At 36.5% G+C, this 24,910-nt stretch overlaps 1 protein-coding gene across 1 annotated transcript in view; it reads right to left on the minus strand.

Annotated features, from left to right (window-relative positions):
- Positions 1-1,935: 1,935 nt before the first annotated feature.
- Positions 1,936-24,910, minus strand: part of IL1RAPL1 (interleukin 1 receptor accessory protein like 1) — a 653,815-nt gene continuing 630,840 nt past the window's right edge. The window contains exons 8-10 of the mRNA XM_073798899.1: positions 18,248-18,391; positions 3,101-3,271; positions 1,936-2,654 (exon numbers count right to left, since the gene is read on the minus strand). Coding sequence (XP_073655000.1) covers positions 1,936-2,654; positions 3,101-3,271; positions 18,248-18,391 — 1,034 coding nt within the window. The remainder of the gene's footprint in view (positions 2,655-3,100; positions 3,272-18,247; positions 18,392-24,910) is intronic.

Below are 24,910 nucleotides of genomic sequence, written 5' to 3' on the forward strand. Positions count from 1 at the left end.
TACATCTGCAATTCAGTTTTACCCTCCCCAGTGAACTCTACTGAAGTTTACATTTTTGTGTGTGTGGCCAACTCATACCTTAGTATTGTGACCAAAAGTGTAGAATTGTTTTCTCATTATATGGTGGTAGGAATAAACCAAACATACAATACTCACTACACGAGCCCACAGACGATGGCTGGAATGGAAGTTCCTATAATGAATCACTAAAGTAATGCATGAGTTCTATTATCAGTGTTTTCATCACACTGATTTTTTTTTAAAACTAAAAGTTACTTAGGTAATATTTCCCTTTAGCAATTCTGCCCTCTGCAAGTTCCTTTATGATTGATGTTTCATCATTTTCAACATGACTATGTATTAGCTGCTATGTCATTCAAACGTAAAACTAAATGGTAAGAGATGAATTTCCTGGGAGCATCAGCTTTCTGTTTCTGACAGATAGAATTATACAGTTAAAGTAAAACTAATTATTTATACAGTAAAAATTAATTATTTTAAATACCTTCTCACCTAATTTAAAAACTATTTTGTGTAAATAATGTTTATTTTGAAAATACTGATTTCTGTTGGTATTCATATGTTTGACCTCCTGAGTGCTTATATAAACACTTTGATATTAATAAGTGTTGCTTATGTTCACAAACTGAAACCAAACACTTGATTCTGAATATAGCACTGAAAATTAAATACAGTAAATTAACATTTAAATACAAAGGGACCCCATAATAAGTTTCACAGATTTGCACTGACTCTTTAGAAAATAACATTTTCTATAATACAAGGTGACAAAACATATTTGATGACACATCCTGCCCTTCCCTTTGGTTTGGAAGCCTTCAATGTAAATTTCACTTTGACTTGTGTTGATTCACCCTTTTGAGTTAACTTGCCAGGCATTTGCACATAATCTCATTTGCAGAAAATTATAGAGGGAAAAGAGGAAGTAGAATAGTAAACAAAAACAGCCACAAACACATTCATGCCTTTCCAGGAAGTGATCAAATATAGGGCTTGATTTTTTTGTTTTTTTTTGTCTTTTTGCTTTTTTTTGTTTTTGTTTCTTTTGTTGTGTGTTTTTATATATATATATGTATATATATATATATTTATATAAGGGTACATCAACTCATTTAAAAAACGGAAACAGCACACTCTCCCCCATTTTCTGCCCTTGATCTTCTCTTCTTAGCACTCTGTAGTGGTCACTGTCAAGTGACTAGCACACTTTTGGGTCTGGAGTGTATTCTGACGAGCAGTGAATTAAATGTTAAGACAGTTAGACCCCCCCGAACCCCTTCTCAGAGTTTACACATCATGCCGCCATTAGAAGGGTAGAGGTGGGGAATGAGGTGGGACAAGGAAGATATTCAGGGCTCTGATTGGCGCGGCCCTCCTATGAACAAGTGTTCTTCTCATCTTTTTTTTTTTTTTTTTCCCAAATGGCAATGCTGGCATTCGTTGCACTGCTTTCTGAAGGCCCTCATGGCCCTGCTGATCCTAGGCAGAACCCAAGAGAGGATCCGGCGCTCCTTGTCCCATCGGATAGATTTGTCCAAGCACCCCAAGGAAATGTTAAAAGCAAAACAAAAATCAAGGAAAGGAAATAAAAACCCATTCTAAAACTAAACTAATGAAGCAAAAAAGGGTTTTCTATCTATACATAAGTCTCTTCTTTAAAAAAAGGTAAATTTACAAATTCTAATGACATATAAAACAAAGTCAAAAAATGTAATGGTAAGAGACATGGTAAAACAGGAAGACACTGATGCTACAAAGAAATTGCAAAAAACATATGTACAAGACCCTGTTTTTCCTCGTGTTCTAGAGATTGTAATGCATGTTTTTAACAGCAGCAGTCGAGGATTTAGTTCCAGGCACTGGACTGCAGACTCCACTCAGACTCCCAGGGACGGGGTGTCCCTTGCTTTTCTGTCACCATATCACACTGGATATACTGGTCTCCCTTGGCAACAGCGGCAGGATGGCACTGTTTGTGTGGGCCTCGTCTGGATTCTGCTCCCTGCTCGATTTTGTCTGTGGCCGCTGACCGTTGATGAGTGTCATAGGGATGTTACAATAGGTATGCTGATTTCCCATGGAGGTAAGAGGCAGGGTGCCGGTAGGAGGTACGTCGTACTCATAGCTTCGGTAGTAGTGTTTCTGACGCATTTGTGAATGGTAAGTGTTGTGAAAGGTGGATCGGAGATCTGGATGGGCAGTGGCTAGAGCTGTGGAGGTGGCCGCAGCCATGGAAATGGCTGAGACAGTCTGCAGCTCCCCGAAAGGCCCCTGCTCACTAACATCTAAAGCCTGCTCGTGCGTAACGGGTTCTATCCTCTTAAAAGGCATTTCATATTGTAAACGTTTCCAGAACTTAGAGTTCAGCTTGTTGCATTTTGGTCCATGCCATTTAATAACGGTCAGGAGCTTGATGGTGTGCTTGAGGGCCTCGACCTCCTGGTAGTTCATAACTCCTCGTAGCTCACTGCATTCAATTAGTATCACTTTAATTTCTCCAGTCACAAGCATGTTTCGAAGTCTGGTCTCCAGCTCAAAGATGCTCCAGCCCCTTCTGACTACGTAATTTGGGGTCATGACAATAATCAGCCGCTTGCTTTGATCTACACACCTTGCCACATCTTCAATATATGCTACAACAGAGAAGAGGGTTTATCAGAATAAGTAAATTGAACATTGGGTCCAGAAAGCCCCAGTAAATTCTCTTTCACACATTAAATGAGAATTGCTGGTTCTTTTTGCTAGGTAAACCCTTGAGAAGATGAAAATAGCCAATGATCACTTTGAACAGAGTATGGGACTTTTCTTCTCTCAAAGATAGAAATGTTTTCCCAGGTACAAATCTCTCACTTCGTTTCTTTAAATGTCAAGGCTTATAACATGAGACGCTTTATAGAATAATAGAAGTAGCTTCCTCAGGGGTATCAACACTTATTTTTCATTTGAACACATAATGCCATTTCTTTCTTGAGAAACTGAAAGATGTAGAAGAACTAAAAGTTTAAATTCTGTTTAAAAATGATGATTACACAGACGGACACAAGTATATGCACACTCTTAAATGAAAACATTAACTTACTTCCAGTTGGGATTAAATCTCTATCTGGTATAAACAACTTATATCCATAATGCTTTTCAAGCATATCAGGTAGGATTTCAAGAGCAAAGCGTTCTTCTTCCCCAGTCTCTTGATTCCACTGGTCAGGATCCACTTTGGTGTATGATAAGTATGCATCATAATCTTTATTATCTGTCAAGAACATTACAGAGTAAAGCTGAAGTCACTACTCTACAAAGAAAACAGCAGGACATGAGAACATTCACCTCATTTCATAAATATCTCCAAGTGTCCCACTTCTGGGATGCCAAAGAAAGAAGTCTTTAGTAATTTTCATTAAGAATACAATAATGCCAAGTATCGTGGAATGAATTTGGGGGTATAAAGGAGTCACTATTTTTGTTGTTATCAAGACAGTAGGAGAAAAATTAATGAAAAGAGCAATGAAATGGTAACGCTCAACATCTTTGATGCACAGATCAGAGAGAATTTTGACAGCTTATAAAAGCGACATATTTGGATAGTACGTTCTTATTCTACATAAATGTACATTCACCTAATCAAAGAAAGAACACTGATACTGGCTTGAGGAATGGTTTTTAGGTTGTGTGTGTTGTGCTGATTTTCTTTTGGGGAAAAAATAAACTGAAATTTGGAATAATTTTTCTTTGGGAGCTGGTTCTTGGATTTTAGAACTGAGTTTGGTATGCTGAATTATTATAGAAAAACATATTGTTTTCCTGATCTTCATTTACCTTACATGTAAATTATTGCCAAATTATTTTTCATCATGTTAATCAGTTTGACTATAAGAATCCAAAATTATAATATAAATGAATGAAACTTAGTTCTAAAATTTGATTTCTTTCCTCATTCTTCCCCATATTTACATGAGAACTCTACAAATATTTGATGATTACTATTGTGCATTATTTTTATCTTAACGTAAACATCCCCAAATTCTCATTTGTTGTTTCTTAGAATAAGAAGTCATTTATCTTCTGCATAGTCTCATTCTCCAATTTCCTTTTCAGAGTGTGATATCAGGATTCATAATTCACCTCAATTCTAAATACTATCAGTATGCTGAGCCTATCAATATCAATATGCTTAGGTCTCTTTTGTGCTTCTTTCCCAATGACTGTCATTGTATTATTTGATTATTAGATCAAGTTGAATTGAAACACTCTTAAATTTCAGAACAAAATGAACTGGGCATTTGGTATAGAAAATTTAAGATCTTTGGGGTATAAAACATCAAAGATACAGGGGCATCCACGACTTGCTCTGGATGGCTTTGGGACACTCCTTTTGACTTCAAAGACACTAAAGCTCACTTCTATAACTTGTCATGGAAAACTCAAAAAACTGTTTACTTCACCTAAAGTTAACACAGGCATATAAGAAGCTAGCAATTCTACTATAGGATCCCTGGGGAAAAGAACCTTTAGCTATGGAAGATTTCTTTAAAGCACATTTCAGGTAAAAAAAAAAAAAAGTAATCATCCCTATCATATTTTGGTATTTGATATTTTCTTTATTCTTCAACCAGGATATAGTTGTACATAGTAAAAATAAAATTCAATTCTCACAAAAAATAATAATTATGTTTGTTATACCATGTCTACGCACACACGCCAGCAGTCTACAGTGGTACCATTTTGTTGATGTAAATACTTCAGTTGAGTAAGAAATCATAGAAAATAGCACATAATAAAGCTATAATATAATACCAGTTAGTATTTAATTAAAATGTCAATTTATTAGATAATCACATGCCATATCTATGAGATAAAATCTTCCCCTTTGCAATATGGGTCAGTAGCTTCCAGTTTAGTAGAAGATGTAGACAAGTCAACAATCTATTTCCAGAGGATAAATGTGTTGCAAAGAGTAGTACAGGGGTCATGGGCCAAAGGGAGGACTCTTTAAGCCAGACTGCAGATTGTAGAATGATTTCATGCATATACTACTTTCTTTCTGGGAGGTTTTCCTCTTCCAGATTTTTACAAAGTACTGTAAAGTGCTGAAGTTTGCTCAGACCTGAGATGTATAATGACTAGATTCTCATTCTTTGCTTTTTGCCTTCTGTAGGCTTAAAAAATATTTGATAACCAGATCAATATGAACAACAAAAAGAACAGAGCACTTATGACTCAGAGGAGATGTAAACAATGGTCCACCAATACTCGTAAGTTCCAGCTGGATATCACTTCTGCTTACATGACACTGTTTCTGGTTCCCCTGCCTCTTCAATGGACATCTCTCTTCCAATCCATAAATACTGTCATTTCTCAAGATGTTTTCTGTGGCCTGTTTCATTTGTCTTTCAGTCTGTTTTCCCTTAAAAATCTCCTTTCCTCCTATGACATCAACAACCACTTCTGTGTAGACGTCTCTCTAATGTAGATGTCCAATCTCGTCTTCTTTCTCATGACTCTGTAACCTGGACCCCTTAATTTGGATGCTCAGCATGTACCTCACATTTGACATGTTCACAACGAAACAAGCTTCCCATCTCAAGCTTTGTTTTCACATTTTATTTCACTTAAATTTTATTAACATAACAATCTCACATCTTTAGTCTCCAAACTTCAGAGGCATGTTCCACTTATCTCTTTGCATTACCAATAACCTCACAGCCATTCACTGGTGAAAATCCTTTGGATTCTGTTTCCATCCTAGGTGAGGCCCTACTCTCTTCTCAACTGTTATAATTATATTTTAGTGGGTCTTCCCTCTCCATTTCCTTATTCTTCTGGCCCATTCCGCATAGAATCACAAAATTTATTTTTCCAAACCTCACCACTGATTGTGTTTATGGTAGCTTGAAAAATATTTATGGCTATCCATTGTCAAAAAAACAGCAGCTAACTCTGCAGTTGTTTCCTTTGAATCTGAGTCTGATATCATTGAGTTGAAGGTGATCTCTTTTTCCATGTATTATATTATTGTGCTCACATTTTATCTTCTTTCTTTGACCACAAGATCCTTGCCTCAGATATGTGACTAGGGCTTAGTAGATGCTCAAACATATCTGTTGATGAAATGAATGAATGGCCTCTCATTTGGGTATCACATGACATACCTTATGGCTAGTGTGGAGATTTTCTCAAGATTTGGGCCATTTCCTAGGAGAGATGGCTTTGGTGATACACACTCCAAGCTGCCTGGACTCCTCAAGTAATTACTAGGAGCTACAGGGTCAAAGTTTAGCAAAGTTCCTTTGGAATAATCTTGAACTGTATTTTCTCACTGTGACTCAGTTGAAGACCTCAGAGTCCTTGTAAACTTTTCTGAAAAAGTGGTTTTCATGCTGAAGCATGAACGGCAACAATTTGGAGGACTTGATAAAAATACACACTGTTAGGTCCCACTTCCAGAGTTTTCAATTCAGAGCATCTGGAATAGGTCCTTAGAATTTGAATTTATAGCAAACTATCAAGTGATACTGCTGCCGGTCCAGGGACAATACTTTGAGAAATTCTGCTCTAGGACAGGGTATAGGTACCCAAAGGTCTCAAAGGCATCAAAGAACTGCAGTCAGCTGCCAGGTAATTGATCAAAGTACCACAAAACCTACACACTGCAGCCTCAGCTCCATGATGAGTGGTCTTGATACTTACAGGGCATGTGCTCTAAATAAAATAGCTGAAAATCCCCTTTCATCAAAAAGGGGATAAATTCTTACCTAGACTAATATATTCAGTAACTGTATTAAGCTTAAATGAACCTCGGGAAGAGGTGCTGTGGTCTCAGTCAGTTTTCTATCTCTTTATGTCATCTGAGTGAATTTATAACATTTAAGCTAATATCTCCCAGATAAAAAGGAGTCGCTCACATGTAGGTAATTCTGGTAATAAGTCCCCTTGCAAGCATCTGCAGCAGCTTCCTCCCTCAAATCAATGGGACACTTGATTGATATCTAATTCCTCTCTTTCCCCAGAGTCTATGTCAGTGCAGTATTGGGCTAGGCATTTATTTACCCACAGAAGCAAACTCCTGACTTGAAAATTACCAGACTGCAAACACCAGGCCAGATATCATGCTAATTTCAGCAATGTTTTCTGATTCAAAATCATATGGATTCTAAGGTTTCTTCTTTTTTCCCAGTTACCAGCTGAATCTGAATCTTGGGAAATATCTCTTAGATTTTTTTTTATATCTGTAAGAACATACATTGACTAATCTTAATGTGTATAAGAAACTGAAAAATTGAGATTTTTTATAATCATAGAAAAAAAATTATGCTAAGATTTTTAAAGGTAGGACTGTGATCTTTTAAATTCAACTTAAGTTTATAACCAGCTGAAAACTAGTTAGTCATAACAAGAGAGTACAACAATATATTTCTTATTCTGAACTTTATTCTCTAAATTTTATTTTCTGTAACTTAAACCTTCAACTATAATTCTATTGACTACAGAGATGGAAAACAGTTGATGTACACACCCTCTGTAATAATATTCATAAGCTCTAATATAGTCATTGGTTTACTCTTTCCATGATTTTCAAGAGATTCTGACTGTAATTTCCCACAAAAAAGAAAAATAGGAATGAAGTCAGCAAGATGGTCAAATAAGATATCCCTTGCATGTATCCTCTCAGCTGCAGTACAGAGCCAGTCCTGCCCACCCAAGGACCCATCCAATGACTAGATAGAAGCCCTCCAAGAAACCTGGTGGGAGACATACCCAACCACACACCTGACAATAGGTCCACCGAGTGAAGACCCGATTGTGGATCCTGAAGTGAACACTTGTCCAAGTGCTATACTACTGAACAAGATACTAGAGGCATTCCTCTCCACCCAGAGACCAGACAGGATCCATGTGAACCTGAGCTCCTGCTCACAAGCCTGTCAACCAAGAACTTCACTGCAGACCCGGCAACAGACTCAAAACCAGTTCCAGCCCAGAATGATTAGGATTCTGGAGGTAATCCCATTGGCCTGGGGAACAGACAGGAGAAGAACTTTACCTGCTAAAGTCAGTGTGTAAAGATTAGAAGAGATGTTTGCTCCTTCAAATGCAGAGACACTAATGCAGGGATACATGGATCACAAAGAATCGGGCAAATATGACATCACCAAAGGAAACTAATAAAGCGCCAGTAACCAAGCCCTAAGAAACGGAGATCTACAACTTGTCCAGCAAAGAATTAAAAATAATCATCTTAAAGGAAATCAGTGACATAAAAAATAACACGGATAGACAATTTAACAAAATCAGAAAACAATGCATGAACAAAATGAGAATTTTATTAAAGAAACAGAAACCATAAAAAAGAATCAGACAGAAATCCTCAAGCCAGCAACTACTTTGACTGGTGAATTCTACCAAATATTTAAAGAAGAATTAATGCAATCCTCAAACTTTTCCAAGGAAAAACTGAAGAGGAGGGAACACTCTCAAACTCATTTTATGAGGCCAGCATTATCCTGATACCAAAGCCAGATAAGGACACTACAAGAAAACTATAAGCCAGTATCCCTAATGAATATAGATACAAAAAAATCACAACAAAATACTAGCAAACCAAATTCAACTGTACATTAAACAGATAATATAACATGATCAAGTGGGATTTATGGGACTTCCCTGGCAGTCCAGCGGTTAAGACTCCATGCGTACATTGTAGGGGGCATGGGTTCAGTCCCTAGCTGGGGAACTGTGATTCCACACGCTGTGTGGCATGGGCAAAAAGGAAAGCAGGATTTATTCCTGGGATGCAAGGATGGATCAACATATGCAAATCAATTCCATTTAGAATATCATCAAAAATTATAAAATACTGAAAAATAAATTTAGCCAAAGAGGTGAAAGATCTGTACATTGAAAACTATAAGACACTGATGAAGAAACTGAAGAAGAAACAAATGGAAAGCTATCCCATGTTCATTAATCAGAATAGTTAATATTGTTAAAATGACCATACTACCCGAAACTATGTATAGATTCAATATAATCCCTATCAAAATTCCAATGGCGGGCTTCCCTGGTGACGCAGTGGTTGGGAGTCTGCCTGCCGATGCAGGGGACGCGGGTTTGTGCCCCAGTCTGGGAGGATCCCAAATGCCACGGAGCGGCTGGGCCCGTGAGCCATGGCCGCTGGGCCTGCATGTCCGGAGCCTGTGCTCCGCAGCGGGAGGGGCCACAGCAGTGAGAAGCCTGCGTACCACAAAAAAAAAAAATAATAATAAAAAAAATAAAATTCCAATGGCAATTTTAACAGAAATATAAAAAAACTCTAAAATTCATATGGAATCAAAAAAGACCCTGAATAGCCAAAGCAATATTGAGAGAGAAGAGCCCAGCTGGAGGCATCACACTTCCTGATTGCAGACTATACTGCAAAGCTATAGTAATCAAAACAGTATGGTGCTGACATAAAAACAGACACATAGACCAATGGAACAAAATCAAGAGCCCAGAAATAGACCCACATATATGTGGTCAGTTGATATTTGACAAGGGGGCCAAGAATACTCAATGTGGAAAGGATAATCTTTTTAATAAATGGTGTTGGGAAAACTGTCTATCCACATGCAAAAGAATAAAGTTGGGCCCCTATTTCACACCATTCACAAATTTTAATCTGAAATGGATTAAAGACGTAAATGTAATACTTGAAACCATAAAACTCCTAGGAGAAAACATAAGGAAAAACTCCTTAACATTAGTTTTGGCAATAATTCTTTGGCTATGACACAAAAAGCACAAGCAACAAAAGCAAAACTAAACAAGTGTGACTATATCAAAGTAAAAAGCTTCTGCACAGCAAAAGAAACAATTAATAAATAAAAAGGCAAGTTACAGAATGGGAGAAAATATTTGCACACCATATATTAGATAAGGGGAGGGTTAATATCTAAAATATATAAGGAACTCATACAACTCAATAGCAAAAAGACATGTAGGACATACAGTGGCCAAAAGGTGTATAAAAAGATGTTCAACATCACTAATCATCAAGAAGTGCAAATCAAAACCACAATGAGACCTCACCTCATACTTCTTAGGATGGCTATTATCAAAAAGACAAGGTAACAACTGTTGGCAAGGATGTAGAGAAAACAGAACCCTTCTGCCCTGTTGGTGGGGATGTAAGTTGGTGCAGCCACTATGTAAAACAGCATGGAGATTCCTCATAAAATTAAAAATAGAAGTATCATATGATCCAGCAATCCCACTTCTGGGTATATATCCGAAGGAAACGAAACCACTCTCTCAAAGAGATATCTGTACCCCAGTGTTCACTGCAGAATTATTCACAATAGCCAAGACATGGAAACCACCTAAGTGTCCATCAACAGATGAATGGATAAAGAAAATGTGTATATGTGTGTGTGTATACATATATATAAAAATACATACACACACAGTAGAATATTATTTAGTAGAATATTATTCAGCCATAAAAATGAAGGAAACCTTCCATTTTATTTAGATGGACCTTGAGGTCATTACGCTTAAGTGAAACAAGTCAGACAGAGAAAGACAAATACTGCATGATCTCACTTACAATATGGACTGAAAAAGCTGAATTCATAGAAACAGAGAGTAGAATGGTGGTTTGTCAAGGGCTGGGGGCAGGGGAAAGGGGGAGATGTTGGTCAAAGTAAATGAACTTCCTGCTATAAGAAAAATAATTTCTAGGGATACATACACAGCTTGGTGAATATGGTTAACAATACTGTATTATATACTTGAGAGTTGCAGAGAATAGATCTTAGAAATCATTACGTGAGGTGATGGATATGTTAAGTAACATTATTGTGGCAATCATTTCACAATATATATGTGTATCAAATCATCACACTGTATACCTTAAACTTACACAATGTTACATGTCAATTATATCTGAATAAAGCTGGGGGGAGAAAGAAAAACAAACAAACCAAAAACACCAAACCTAACCAATTAATTAGTTGCTTTGTTACTTTAAGTCAAACAATTAGTCCAGTAGAATTTTCTCCTTCAATTTACCGAATGAACTACTATGTTTTATAAAAAGATATATTTGAGGGGGAAAACGTTTAGACTCTGGAGAGTTAAGAAATAAAAATATGAATTAAAAATATTATTAAGAAATCTTGAAGAGAGAAGGAAAATATAGAACTGTGTAACAGGAATAAAAAAAAAGTGGTTGGAAAAATGATAAATATTTTCCTCTTTGACATATGAGAGGATATTAGTCAATTCTCTTTAAAAGGATTGAGAAGCCAAAGGATCCATGGATTTTTTAGAACAATAGAGCTTTTAAGAAAATGTAGACTGAAGACTCCCTTATCAAGATGAAGGTGGTGGCTATATTGGATGTGGGCTAGGAAAGAGATTTACTGACAATATAAATGGCTTGGGATTGACATTCAGGTCTTTGGGAGTTCTTAACCTTTAAACGCCTATTGAATGGTTGTCAGACGTTATTGGCAGGTGGCCACTTCTTTTTTTAAATTTACTTTCAAATATTTATAAGTCACATATGTGAAATTGACTAGTGACAGAGGCCATTATTCAGCAAATGGATTACCAAAAGGAGACCCGGGTAGGGCCCAATGATGAACGGTGTATTTCATTTTAAAAGGCGATTTTCTATGTTTGCATGTAGTATATTAGCACAGAATTATGCGATCATTAAAAACTAGCATTGACATAATCTGAATAAATAAGAGTTTAAAAAAAATTAAGTCATTTCTTTCTTGTATTTCAGATTTGCCTTCATATGCTTTTTTATATTTCCAACTAATAATTTTTCAATTAAAAACTCTGCAGAAATAGATGATAGATCTTTGAATAAAAAACATTAAGCATTGCCTTCCCTGGTGGCGCAGTGGTTGAGAGTCCGCCTGCCGGTGCAGGGGACGCGGGTTCGTGCCCCGGTCCGGGAGGATCCCACGTGCCGCAGAGCGGCTGGGCCCGTGAGCCGTGGCCGCTGGGCCTGCGCGTCCGGAGCCTGTGCTCCGCAGCGGGAGAGGCCGCAGCAGTGAGAGGCCCGCGTACCGCAAACAAAACAAAACAAAACATTAAGCATATATTAATATTTTGATTTTGTGATTATTGAATGTCACTGTATTAATAAATTCCACTTTTCATGTCAATTCAGCCATGGTGGCATCTGACAATTATACTCGAAAATAAAGCTGATTGAGTTTTACACTTTGAAAATTTAACAATATTGTTCTAGTTTACATGTTTTACTACTTGGTACTTTTCTGGACTATTTGAATCCATAGGAACTCAAAAAAGAGGTCCTTCTGCTCTCATAAATAAATAAATGTGATAAGGAATCTTGAATTCATAATGCTCTACAAGTTGTAAGTATTCACTAGTAAGTGCTCGTTACTCAAAGTGAAAAGGGCTGCAAAAATGATGTGCCTGAAGTACCATTTTAGTAAAGATGAAGGAGAAAATAACTAGACCTTGGGATTAAGAGGGGAATCTTTGTAAGTTAGGGGGATATATGAATTGTATATGAGACAGAGAAAGAGAAGGGAGGGAGAAGAGACAGGAAAGAAGGAAGAAAGGAAGGAAGGAAGGAAGAAAGGACTACCTTTATACAAGCATTTAAACAAAAGTGGAAGGGAAACCCCAGTCAGAGGTATGGAGGGGCAAAGAATTCTGGTTGTTGTGATAACTGTATTTTTTTTTGTAATTATTCCAGCAAAGATGGTAGGATATTATGTTAGTGTATGTTCAGCTCTAGAGACAGTAGGTTGCCTTTATGAGGATGGTCAGCTAGCATTTAATTAGAATAAGGCAACACTCTAGAGCCACTACAAACACTTCAACTATCTTTATTTCTGATCAAAAGTAGATGCTTCATTAATTAGCACAATGGATGTTAGAAATAAAGTTTCATTGCTAAAATTAGTGGCTTTTTACCAAGTATAGTAGATCTTGGAAATGGACCCTCCATGTTGAAATCAGTGCTACTCGAGACATATGCAAAGGAAATCATAAATAAAACGAAAAGACAACCTACAGAATGGGAGAAAATATTTGCAAATGATGTAGCCGACAAGGGATTAATTTCCAAAATATACAAACAGCTCATAATCAAAAAAACAACCCAATCAAAAAATGGGCAGAAGATGTAAATAGACATTTCTTCAAAGACAACATGCAGGTGGCCAAAAGGCACATGAAAAAGTGCTCAACATCACTAATTATTAGAGAAATGCAAACCAAAACTACGAGGTACCACCTCCCATCTGTCAGAATGGCCATCATTAAAAATTCTACAAATAATAAATGCTAGAGAGGGTGTGGAGAAAAAGGAACCCTCCTACACTGTTGGTGGGAATGTAGTACAGCTATATAGAGAACACTATGGAGGTTCTTTAAAAAACTAAAAATAGAGTTGCCATATGATCCAGCAACCCCACTCCTGGGCATATATCCAGAGAAAACTCTAACTCAAAAAGATACATGCACCCCAATGTCCATTGCAGCACTATTTACAATAGCCAAGACATGGAAGCAACCTAAATGTCCATTGACAGATGAATGGATAAGGAAGATGTGGCACACGCACACGCACACGCGCGCGCGCGCACACACACACACACACACACACACACACACAGTGGAATATTACTCAGCCATAAAAAGAACGAAATAATGCCATTTGCAGCAACATGGAAGGACCTAGAGATTAGCATACTAAATGAAGTCAGAGAAAGACAAATATCGTATGATACTGCTTATATGTGGAATCTAAAAAAAATGATACAAACGAACTTAATTACAAAACAGAAATAAAGCCACAGACATAGAAAACAAACTTATGGTTATCAAAGAGTAAAGGGGGGGAGGAATAAATTAGGAGTTTGGGATTTACATATACACACTACTATGTATAAAATAAATAAACAACACGGATTTACTATGTAGCACAGGGAACTATACTCAATATTTTGTAATAACCTATAAGGGAAAAGAATCTGAAAAAGAATTTTATTTATTTATTTATTTATAACTGAATCACTTTGCTCTATACCTGAAACGAACACAACATTGTAAATCAACTATTCTTCAATTAAAAAAAGACATATGGATAACATAACATCATTTAGAGACACATCCCACCCCTCAAGTATCTAGTGGGGTCAGTGGCCTGCCTCCTTAGGGAAACTGTTTCAGGCTTGATTCCAAATGGTCCTCTGTCCTGATGAATTTTTTTTTCATAAGTTCAAATTTATTTCAGAAAGAATGTAAAAAGTTACATGTAATAGAAAAGATGGTAAATATTAGAGAAATTTTTGAAAAAATGTAAGTATAAACATCTCGAATCATAACACCCTACAATGCTGTTTTCATGTTTAAATATTATCCTTCAGTTCTTATCTACATGGAGACACAGGGATGTGCAAAGCTGATGATCACAGTATACAAATCTTTTTGTTTTCTACTTTTCATTTAATAGCATGACATTTTTCTGTATCGCTACCCAGTTAATGAAGAATATCCTTAGGTGTCTTTAGATGGTTAGCCTAATCTTGCCCCTGGCATTGTCACATTTGCCTCAGGCGCAAGGTTTTTTGCAAGGTTTTTTGGGAACTCACACACAGACACACACACACTCACATGACACAGAGTTGGGACTTCTTCAAGTTTATAGGATAGGTTAAATGATTGTTTATTAATAAATGTATATGCAGCAGAATTTGTCCAAATTTTCTTTCACTATTTTGTGGAATCAAGGTGGTAGAGGAGTAATTTACCTTCTCCTACCCCTAACCATTATGGTTACCTCATTTACTCAAAGGGACCTGAGAATTATGTGTAACTGCATTGTCTTGGTCCATTCTCAATAGCTGTGTTTGTCCAAACACCAGCACCTCCTTTTAACTGGAACTATGCATGATCAGATTCCATGGGGGTGGCCAGGCTATAAATGTAAGTTGGGTCACCCTGTTACAGCAGTTGCTTTCTTAGCTAAGAAAACTTTCTGCTCTGGCAGGCAACATAGAGGCATGCTCTTTTGTTTTTTTTTCAGAGAATCACAGTACATTTGTACTTAGAAAGAGAAGTCTGGCTGAGTGTGGAGGATCAAATGGAGGGGAACAGAAAAAGGCTAAGAAGGTGGTATAGGAGGTTTACACAAGGCATTTGCAATGAAGACTGAGGGAATAGTCTATTTTCAGGAGGTACAATTAACTGACCATGATTACTAATTGGAAATGGCAGATGAGGAGGAAGTGAAGCAAATGAGGTAGAGGATGATACAAAGAACTGAGACGTAAAATGGAGGCTGATAAGAAATGAGTGTGGGGGGTGCGTGACTCAAAAGCTGGGGTTGGGACCTATCATAGTGGAGAAGAGCAACAGGTTAGCAGAGAAAAAAATAACAAGAGAACTGGGAGAAGGACATTTAGATTTAGGAGTCATTTGTACACAAATGCAAGTGTAGACAGGGTTGTACATGTGATCCAAAAAGGTGGTGCTGCAGAATTAGAAGAGAAGTGCTAAGGCCTGAGTCTAGGGCAAACAATAAAATGCAAGGCTGTGTAGAGGGGAACAAGGAGTGATGTGAACAAACTAAGAGAGCAAAGCATCAATATGTTCCATCTTGGAAAAATAGAATCCTTTTGATATAGAACTGATACAGTCAGGTAATGCCTATTGCAATGACTTGAAAGGAACTGACTAAATGTGTCTAGATGCCAAATAGTCCATCTCCTAGTCTGATACAGCGATGGAAATTTGGGGGATTTGGAGTCATTTAGACCTGGGTTTGAACTCTGTCTTCCTGGTTGTATAGCTCTCTATCAATAAAATAGTCAACACAGCCCTTGTCATTTAATACATAGTCAATAAATAGTCAGTGAATCTGTTATTATCAATCACCATAGTTCTGACATTACTTCAAAATATGAGGTAAACTTTCTTTCCCTCTTTTTCTTCACACTCTTTGCCTTTCCTTCCAAGAACACTTTATGTATTCCCTTTTCAGGGGAGATAACATGGTAGCCAAGAATAAAGAAGACCGATCAACTTTGACTTTCAAATTACAGTTTTTGAAGCCAAGTCAAGAATATGAAAAGTTTGGGATCTCTTAACAATTATCTCTTCTTTGGAAAAAGAAAGGACTTGTGGGAGAGCTAGGAAGAATGGGGATTTGATGATGTCAGAGAAATTTTTCAACAATGGAAGAGTAGATATTTATTCAACCATAATAGCATGTGTAGAAGGATCTAAGGGGATGAGACATAGGTTTAGAGGCAACTAAACTCTTCAGAATATTCTACCATTCAGAACACGACAAAAAATTATACTGGAAATTGATAGTTTCGGTGAAATCATTCATATCATTCAGAACACAAAATATGTTCAAAATAGATAAAGTGAGACTTGTTTAGGTAATCTGCTTTTTCAAATACCTTCTACTATGCTAACTGTGCAAGCAACAGCAGATCTTTAGGTTATATTGAACACACCAAAGTTTTAAAAAGCTAAAAACAATAGGGGCTCAGTGTCCAATAAAATAAAGGCTTTGTAAATAGACCTATATTCAAATCCCATCTTGGCCACTTACAATAATACTAGTGCTATCTTCTTTAGTAAGTTACTTAACCACTTACTTAACCACTTAACTGAGGCTTACTTAAGCCTCAGTTGCTTTATCAGTAAAATGGATATTATAACATTGACCTTAGATTTTTTTTTTGAGGCTTAGCAAAAATGATTTTAAGAATGCCTAGCACTTTGCTTGATTCTCACTCAACAACGACTCTGACATTGGCAATTTTCTCATTTCTCTTTGAAGCAGTACTGAACAATAATTTGTATGAACAGGCAAGAAAGTTAGAAACAAAGAATAAATAGGCTAATCAGTACTTTAAAATAAAAAAAAAAACAACAACAAACAAACAGCTTTGCTGCAGCACAGACTTCACCCTGATGGGAAGGGGAGAAGTTTAAAAAGAGAGGAGTGTTAGGGATGCTGAATAAATGGCTCTTCTTCACAAGTCTGACAAAGTGACAAATAAATGTGATTTATTCCAGAGGCCCCTGGAAATGTGGTAGCATGGGCAATTGCTTTATTTTCCTTTGTACCAATTAGTGAAAAATGAATAGTCAATAAAAAGAGATTACAAAAATGATCAAGAAATCTTGACCATCTGTACAATTTATTGTCACTTCACATATGCTTCCTATATTGCAAGTCTATCTTATATTATGACTTACTTTCAAACGACCAAAAAAGGAAAAAAAAAAAACTTTAGTCCTCTCATGGGCGGTTTATGGAACTCAATTGTAAGGACTCCAAATTCTTCTTAGATTGTACACATATTCATGACTGACCAGAGGCAAATAATACTTATGATTTCTACAAAAACAATATTTACTTATCCAACTTAAGTAAAAGTATTAGATTTATTATTATGAGAACAACTTGCTTGTACACTTTCCTATCTGTTGGTCCCCACTTGGAATAAAAATTAGCCTGTCTAAATATAGCTAAATAAACAGGATTGAAAAGACTGCTGGATGATTTCTAAAATATTTGGTACTGTTTATTATAACTGACCAGTCTAAACAAGGAACAAAGTGAGATTCACTTCAAACTATTGGGCCAGGGAACACAATTAAAAGAGACACTCCTGGGCTTCCCTGGCGCAGTGGTTGAGAGTCCACCTGCCGATGCAGGGGACATGGGTTCGTGCCCTGGTCCGGGAAGATTCCACATGCCGTGGAGCGGCTGGGACCGTGAGCCATGGCCGCTGAGCCTGCACGTCCGGAGCCTGTGCTCCGCAACGGGAGAGGCCACAACAGTGAGAGGCCCGCGTACCGCAAAAAAAAACAAAAAGAGACACTCCTTACTTATATAGAAGTAAAGCTGGACTTTCAGTACTGATTACAAGGTGAGAGAAAATGAACACTCTGATACCACTCTAGTCAGTGTTTGTAATTCGCAAGTGCTGTTTGGAATACCATTCTAAAAAGAGTAGGTATTGCTTTACAATTTTCAGAGGAAAATACCTACTGGCTGCAAAGCATCACACATATAGTTCCATATAAAAGATGAATTTACAAACTGAACATTGAAAGACTGTAAGAGCTGCTGCAAATGGTTATTCAGGTAACTTTTCTTCCCCTCAAAAAAACAAAAGCAGGAAACAGAATATTCAGAAAGAACATTAAAAGAGGGAACTCATCTTACCTCCATCCAGCTCCTCAGCCCCAAAATGATTCCTATAGAAGAGCATGATTTCTATCTTGTAACACTTGTAGATGGTCACCAAACAAACAAGCAGCAGAAGGATAGCACCAAGCCCTCCAGCAAGTTCAACTGTATACATCAGCTCTAAAAAAAAAAAATTACAAGAGGGAATTATACTATATTCACATACAAAATCATAAATTCAACTTGATTTCACAGTTTTGTGGATGAGATCAGATGCAGGTAATGGATTAACACAACCCCTTCCTTTTCTGCCTGAGAATTTGATCTTTTGATAACTTTCTAGCTGTTGCCTTGGTAACCAGATAAGGTAGTGTGTGGTAGCTGTGTTTCTAAGCAACATTGCTTCTGGTAAAAATGAACCTATATTGGTAGATTGCATTTGGACTGAGAGAATTATAAATACCTGATTGGAAACTATAATTTTGGGCTTGCTGGGGTGCGAGTGACTCTTACATATAAACCCAACCCTTGTGGGAATCCTGCAAGCTATGCTCATGGAGTTGATAAAAGAAAAATCGGTTTCTGTGGTATGAAGCTTTTAAGCCAGGATGGTTTCTGAACTCACCCAATATGAATCTTGATCCTTCCCACCTGAGCTGTCACCTGGGAGTTGGGGCTGAGAAGAGATGAGGAGTCAAATAGCACAGTTCCTGAAGGGCAGTGCGGACTGTCGCATAGAGTGTTGGGTGGACCACCTAATGAATACTGTCTGCTGGCTCCTGTCAGAAGCAATAACACTTGTCCTGTAGCTTTCTGAATAGAGTGGTGTCAATGTGGCTGACCACGGTCTTGGAGGCTGAGTGCTAACTTGGGCTTAAGAAATAGGCTCTCGAGTGGATGTCACACCAGACTATGTTGGTAGTATTTTCCTTTCACTAAGCTACTTAAATTTTTTTTTTCTTATCCTTTCTTTCCGCTTTTACTTGGTATGTTACTACATTCTATCCAAAAGAGGAATTTTCCTGCCATTCACTGTATACAAGTTCTCTTATTCCTACTGAATGTTTATATTGCATAAAAAATGATCAGAAAATTTAAGGGATAAAATATTCACTTATTTTCTTCTCCTTTAGAGCTCATGAACATTGTAACAAATTCAATGATACTGATATTTAAACATTAAGCCAGAATGCACAGATTTTGAAACTCACTTTAACTGCCTATTTATACATGTTGACATTGATAATAATAGTCCAAATGTTATTTATGGGTATCCATTCTTCCCTGCAGTTGACAACCACCTTGAAAAATACTAGTTGCCTTAATTACCATTAAAGATAAATATTCCTGAAATTATGGCTCTAAAATAATGGCATTTTTGATCCTGTAATTTACAATCCACTAATGGGTTATCTAATTTTGTAACATAGTCAGTGTAGTTTTAGACTGAGAACTTTAAAATAATCTATGGCTTTGCAGTGACAAGTACTCTTGGGTTACAAGATCACTCCTGAGATCTTACAAATAGGGTGAAATCATCATGGGTGCAATGTAGTATCAGTGATTAATAATCTGAAAAGTATGGCCATAATTTTCTCACAAGGACATGTTTGTGTGTGTGTGTGCTTGCATGTGATGTCACTTTTCCTGTGATGATTACAGAAAAAAAAAAAACCCTCAGCCATAGTTCTCATTATCTAGTCCTTCATTTCTAATTCAACAGTTTAATAAAAAAAATACATATAAACTACTGTTTCATCAAGTGTATTTTTCTGCTCTTGTTAAAATTAAATAGGACACAGAAGAAAAACTTATAAAAAGTGATCGGACTTTATGAATTTAAGAAAGAAAAAGTAAAGTGAGTTATTAAATCTTTTAGAGTCTAAGTGAATTAATACGAAGTGTGAAATACTAAAAAGTACCTCAAGGAAATTTATATATTTTTTATTTGTAAATATCAGACAGCTTTATCTGCTGAATCTTGTGAGGGACTACAACAAGAGAGTACTACAAAAGTACCAGGAATAAAATACAAAACCCAATTTAGTATAATGTTTCCCACTACTATGTGAACAGAAAAGATTAGTGGGTAGATAAGTCTGTGGGGTACATTGAGTCTTGTTCTCTCAGGATATCAGTTAAACTCCACCACACATAGAAGCCTGTATAAAACTCTAACTTATGCCCATAGGCTAATTTATATACCAGAAAAAATCTGATTTAAATTACACTGGATATAATGGGAAAGAGAAGCATTTGGACTATGGCTACTTTTTTTTTTTTTAACATTTTTATTGGAGTATAATTGCTTTACAATGGTATGTTAGTTTCTGCTTTATAACAAAGTGAATCAGTTATACACATACATATGTTCCCATATCTCTTCCCTCTTGTGTCTCCCTCCGTCCCACCCTCCCTATCCCACCCCTCTAGGTGGTCACAAAGCACCGAGCTGATCTCCCCGTGCTATGTGGCTGCTTCCCACTAGCTAGCTATTTTACATTTGGTAGTGTATATATTGGACTGTGGCTCCTTTGAATATTCATTCTGTTTTCTAATATAATGCATTACACACTTGGAATTCATCACTCTGAAATTTGTTGTGTGAGAAAAGAAATAAAAAAATAATGGAGAATGCTTAACTTCTACTCTCAAACACTGCTAGCAGAAGTGCCCAATGGTACTACTATATTAGAAAATTTTGAGTAGCCGCTAATAAAGTTAAATATGAATCTACCCTATGAACAGCAGTTACACTCCTACGTATTTACCCAAAGGAAATATAAGCAGATGTCTATAAGAAGACTTGTACAAGAATGTTCAGAGTAGTCTTATTCATAGTAACCACAGCTGGAAACAACTTAAATGTTCATTAACAGGATATGATGAACAAACTGTGTGTGACCGTGTGATATAATATACTCAGCAGTAAAAAGAATGAACTACTGCAACATGCATGAATCTCACAAAATTATGTTAGGTGAAGAAGGCCAGACACAAAGTAATACCTTCCGTATAATTCTATTTAAATGAAGTCCAAGAGCGGGCCAAAATAAACCTCAGGGATAGAAATCACAAAATGGATGCTTTGTGGATGGGTGATGGGAAATTTTATTGGGAAGGGGAAAGAGGGAACATAATGGGGTAAAAAACAACAACAACAACAACAACAACAAAAAACCTCTGTGTCTTTTTTCAGGTGTAGATACAAGTATTGATATATACTTTTGTCAAAACTCATTGACCTAAACACTTACGATCTACGTGTTTTATCTTACGTTAATTGTACTTCAATTCTTTAAAAATTTGATTTTTTTTAAAAAAAGAGTCATTGTAAGTTCTAACCCAAGGGCTATGTGGGAAGGAGCTGTAAGGAAAGCTGCGAGTCAGGACAGCTGCTTTGCTCTAGATAAGCGCCCAGGCAGAGAATGGTTCTTTCATGGTGCCCCTAAGCACATCCTTTGATTCTGGAACCATGGCACTGGGCCTGGGCATCTAGCATGCCTTACACACCCGTATCTCATTGAATAGCTTTTAGAACAATCAAAAACTATGCCTGAAATATAATTCTATTAATCCAGTAAGCAGCATTCTCATTTTCTTCAAATGCTATTTGTAACACTGGTCTCTACACACATTTTTTTTAACTTCTAAAAACTGAATATGTGTAAGAGAAAAATTTTATGACAGTTAAGTCTTTTTTGTTTTCAGAAAAGTAGTTGCCCAAATGTGAATTATTCCCATTGCTAGATGTCATGAGCCACTCAAAAAACTGTATATACTACCTTGAATACACTATTTATTAGGCTAACCAATAATACTATCTAAAATGTAATGAGAAAAAGAGAGCAGGGTTGATGAGGCTTAGCAATTACAGAAATGGTCTTGTGTCACATGAATACCTCCTTTAAGGTACAAACTTATGAAAACTTACATATACCTAGAGTGTGAGCAATAACGCTAGAAAAATTCTTCTGAGCCATATGATAGTCATTTTCTTAATACTAGGGATACCCAAAACTAGACCAAGAAACAGCATTTACAAAGAGCTAACTTATTCTGAGATCTTGACAGTATCTCGGATTTCCCCCAGAAACCTCCATAGTATTACGTGGAGAAGCACGGTGTGCTTATAACAAACTTGTAAGTCAGAAAAGAAATGTGTCTTTCCCCACAGTCCACACAATAGTGCTTGCTCCTCAGTTAGTACGTTATTTTTATAGCGTAAAGACTAATACACCTGCCTTCATATTATAAATGCGTGCAGGTTAAAAATTTTTCCATTGAAATTTTTTCCATTGGTTTATATAGCATGTGTAAATTCTCCCAAAGAAAATGGTGCATTAGATTCAGTTTCCACATTCTTTTGCTCCAAGCTGGACACATTCATTAATATGAGTGCCAGCCATTACTGCTTATACATTAGGTCAGGACAAAATTACTAGGGGTTAAATTCTGTTACTGTTAAAAGAAATGATTGGGGCTCACTGCTGTATTTTATCTTTATATTACAATGTGAATGGTGTTGCCCCAGTAAATGTCATTTCCTTTTGAAATGGGATCTGCTTTTCAGCTCAAGTTCAAGCTGCCTGGAGTGGCAGCATTTAAAAAATAAAGATTCCATTTCAGCACAATTCAACATCAGAGGATGGAAAGAGAAAGTGCAAACCTTTAAAAATCTGTTTAGCCTTTGTGCTATTTTGTTAAAATGATAGACTCTGCCCCCTTTAAGGGACTGAGACTGAATATTGAAAATTGTAAAGCAAAATCGCTGGGCAAAACCTAAGGGAAACCGGCATTTGGTTAAACACAACAAATGAACAAGTGCCAAAGAGTTACATTTAAAGGCACAAGCAGTCATTTAGTTACAGGCAATTAACAATAGTCTGTGGAAAGCTCCAGTATGGGCTAAGGGAAAACACATTGATTATTGCTGCAGTAGTAGACTGCTTTCGGAATAAATTGCTTCAATTTAAAACTAGATTTGCTACAAGCATTTTGAGCAATGACTACAATTTTTTCTTATCAAGACAGCTGGACCAAGCAACCCTTTAAAAGAAACAGCTAATTAAAATAAAGCGCATGCCATCCCCTAGTATATTGGATTACACTGCAAATAATAAACGCATTTGGTTTACACTAATCTTGCTGCAATTACCTAGTATAGTTTGGAATCCTATTTTTTTAAATTGGCTTGTATTTAGTGTTGTTTGCAAACTTTTTCTGCTAGGTATCTTTAAAGAGGTAAAGATGTTAACAGAGTTAAATCAAAGTTTATATGTAATTGTGTTTTTTTAATTAAAAAAAAATATATTTATTTATTTATTTATTTGGCTGCACCAGGTCTTAGTTGCGGCAGGCGGAATCTTTTAGCTGTGGCACGTGGGATCTAGTTCCCTGACCAGGGATCAAACCTGGTCCCCCTGCACTGGGAGCGTGGAGACTTAACCGCTGGACCACCAGGGAAATCCCTATATGTAATTTTGAACTCTTCACTTGGAGTATTCATTTTGTATCTCTGTCTATATTTATATATATAATCTTGTTTAAAGTATAACTGAAGACTTTAGGTGGCTTATTCTTATACAGTTTATCCTAAAATTGCCTCATTCGTTATATAAAGTCCTTTGAAATGCTCTGCCCTGATTTATATGCAGTAAAATGCAAGTTTGTGGGGGAAATGCATGATAGATAATATAATGATCCCAGTTTATTCATTAGCGTCACCAAGTACATTTCTTCTTCTTTCACTGTGTTATAAAGAGCTAAACTTTATAAGGATTTATCCATCCACATAAATTCATATGCATATTTATTTCTCTGGAGCAGTATAACTTATTTGTTCCTGGCAGGAGGATAATTATGCTCAGCCTACAAAGATATTCAACTCAATTCTACAATACATCAATGCAATTTAGAAGCAGTTATAATGTTTTTTTTTTGGTAACACATTAAGAAGCTGAATTGCTATTCACATAATAGCAAGAAAATGTTTTCAGAAAGTATAAACTGGTATGTAAAGATAGTAGTTTTGCTCTTGCAAAAGTGCTTTTTGGAACAAGGAAAGGTATACATAATAATAATAATAATAATAAATGAAAGTGGTCTCTGAATTTAACAATGTGATCTGTGCAACCAAACATTTGGGCAAAAGGTTACCTTCCAAGTAGTATATTTTGCAGTTTTGGAAAGAGGTTTTCAGCCAAAGTATCAAATTAACTTTAACTTACTGTCAATTAAGAATGCAAATATGGTGGATGAAGCTAGAGACTGTCATACAGAGTGAAGTAAGTCAGAAAGAGAAAAACAAATATCATATATTAACGCATATATGTGGAACCTAGAAAAATGGTACAGATGACCCGGTTTGCAGGGCAGAAACTGAGACACAGATGTATAGAACAAATGTATGGACACCAAGGGGCAAAAGTGGCAGAGGGGGGTGGTGGTGGTGTGATGAATTGGGAAATTGGGATTGACATATATACACTAATATGTATAAAATGGATTACTAATAAGAAACTGCTGTATAAAAAATAAATAAAATAAAATTCAAAAAAGAATGCAAATATGGTATTGGCTGGGACCCATGATTAGGGCCTAGTTAGACTAAGCTCCCATAAGCCCTTGGATCTGAAATGTTACACATTAATAAACTATTAAAACAAAAAATTAAATGAAAGACTAGATGGAAAAAAT

The sequence above is a fragment of the Tursiops truncatus genome, chromosome X (assembly GCF_011762595.2).
Source record: "Tursiops truncatus isolate mTurTru1 chromosome X, mTurTru1.mat.Y, whole genome shotgun sequence".
Taxonomy (NCBI): Eukaryota; Metazoa; Chordata; class Mammalia; order Artiodactyla; family Delphinidae; genus Tursiops; species Tursiops truncatus.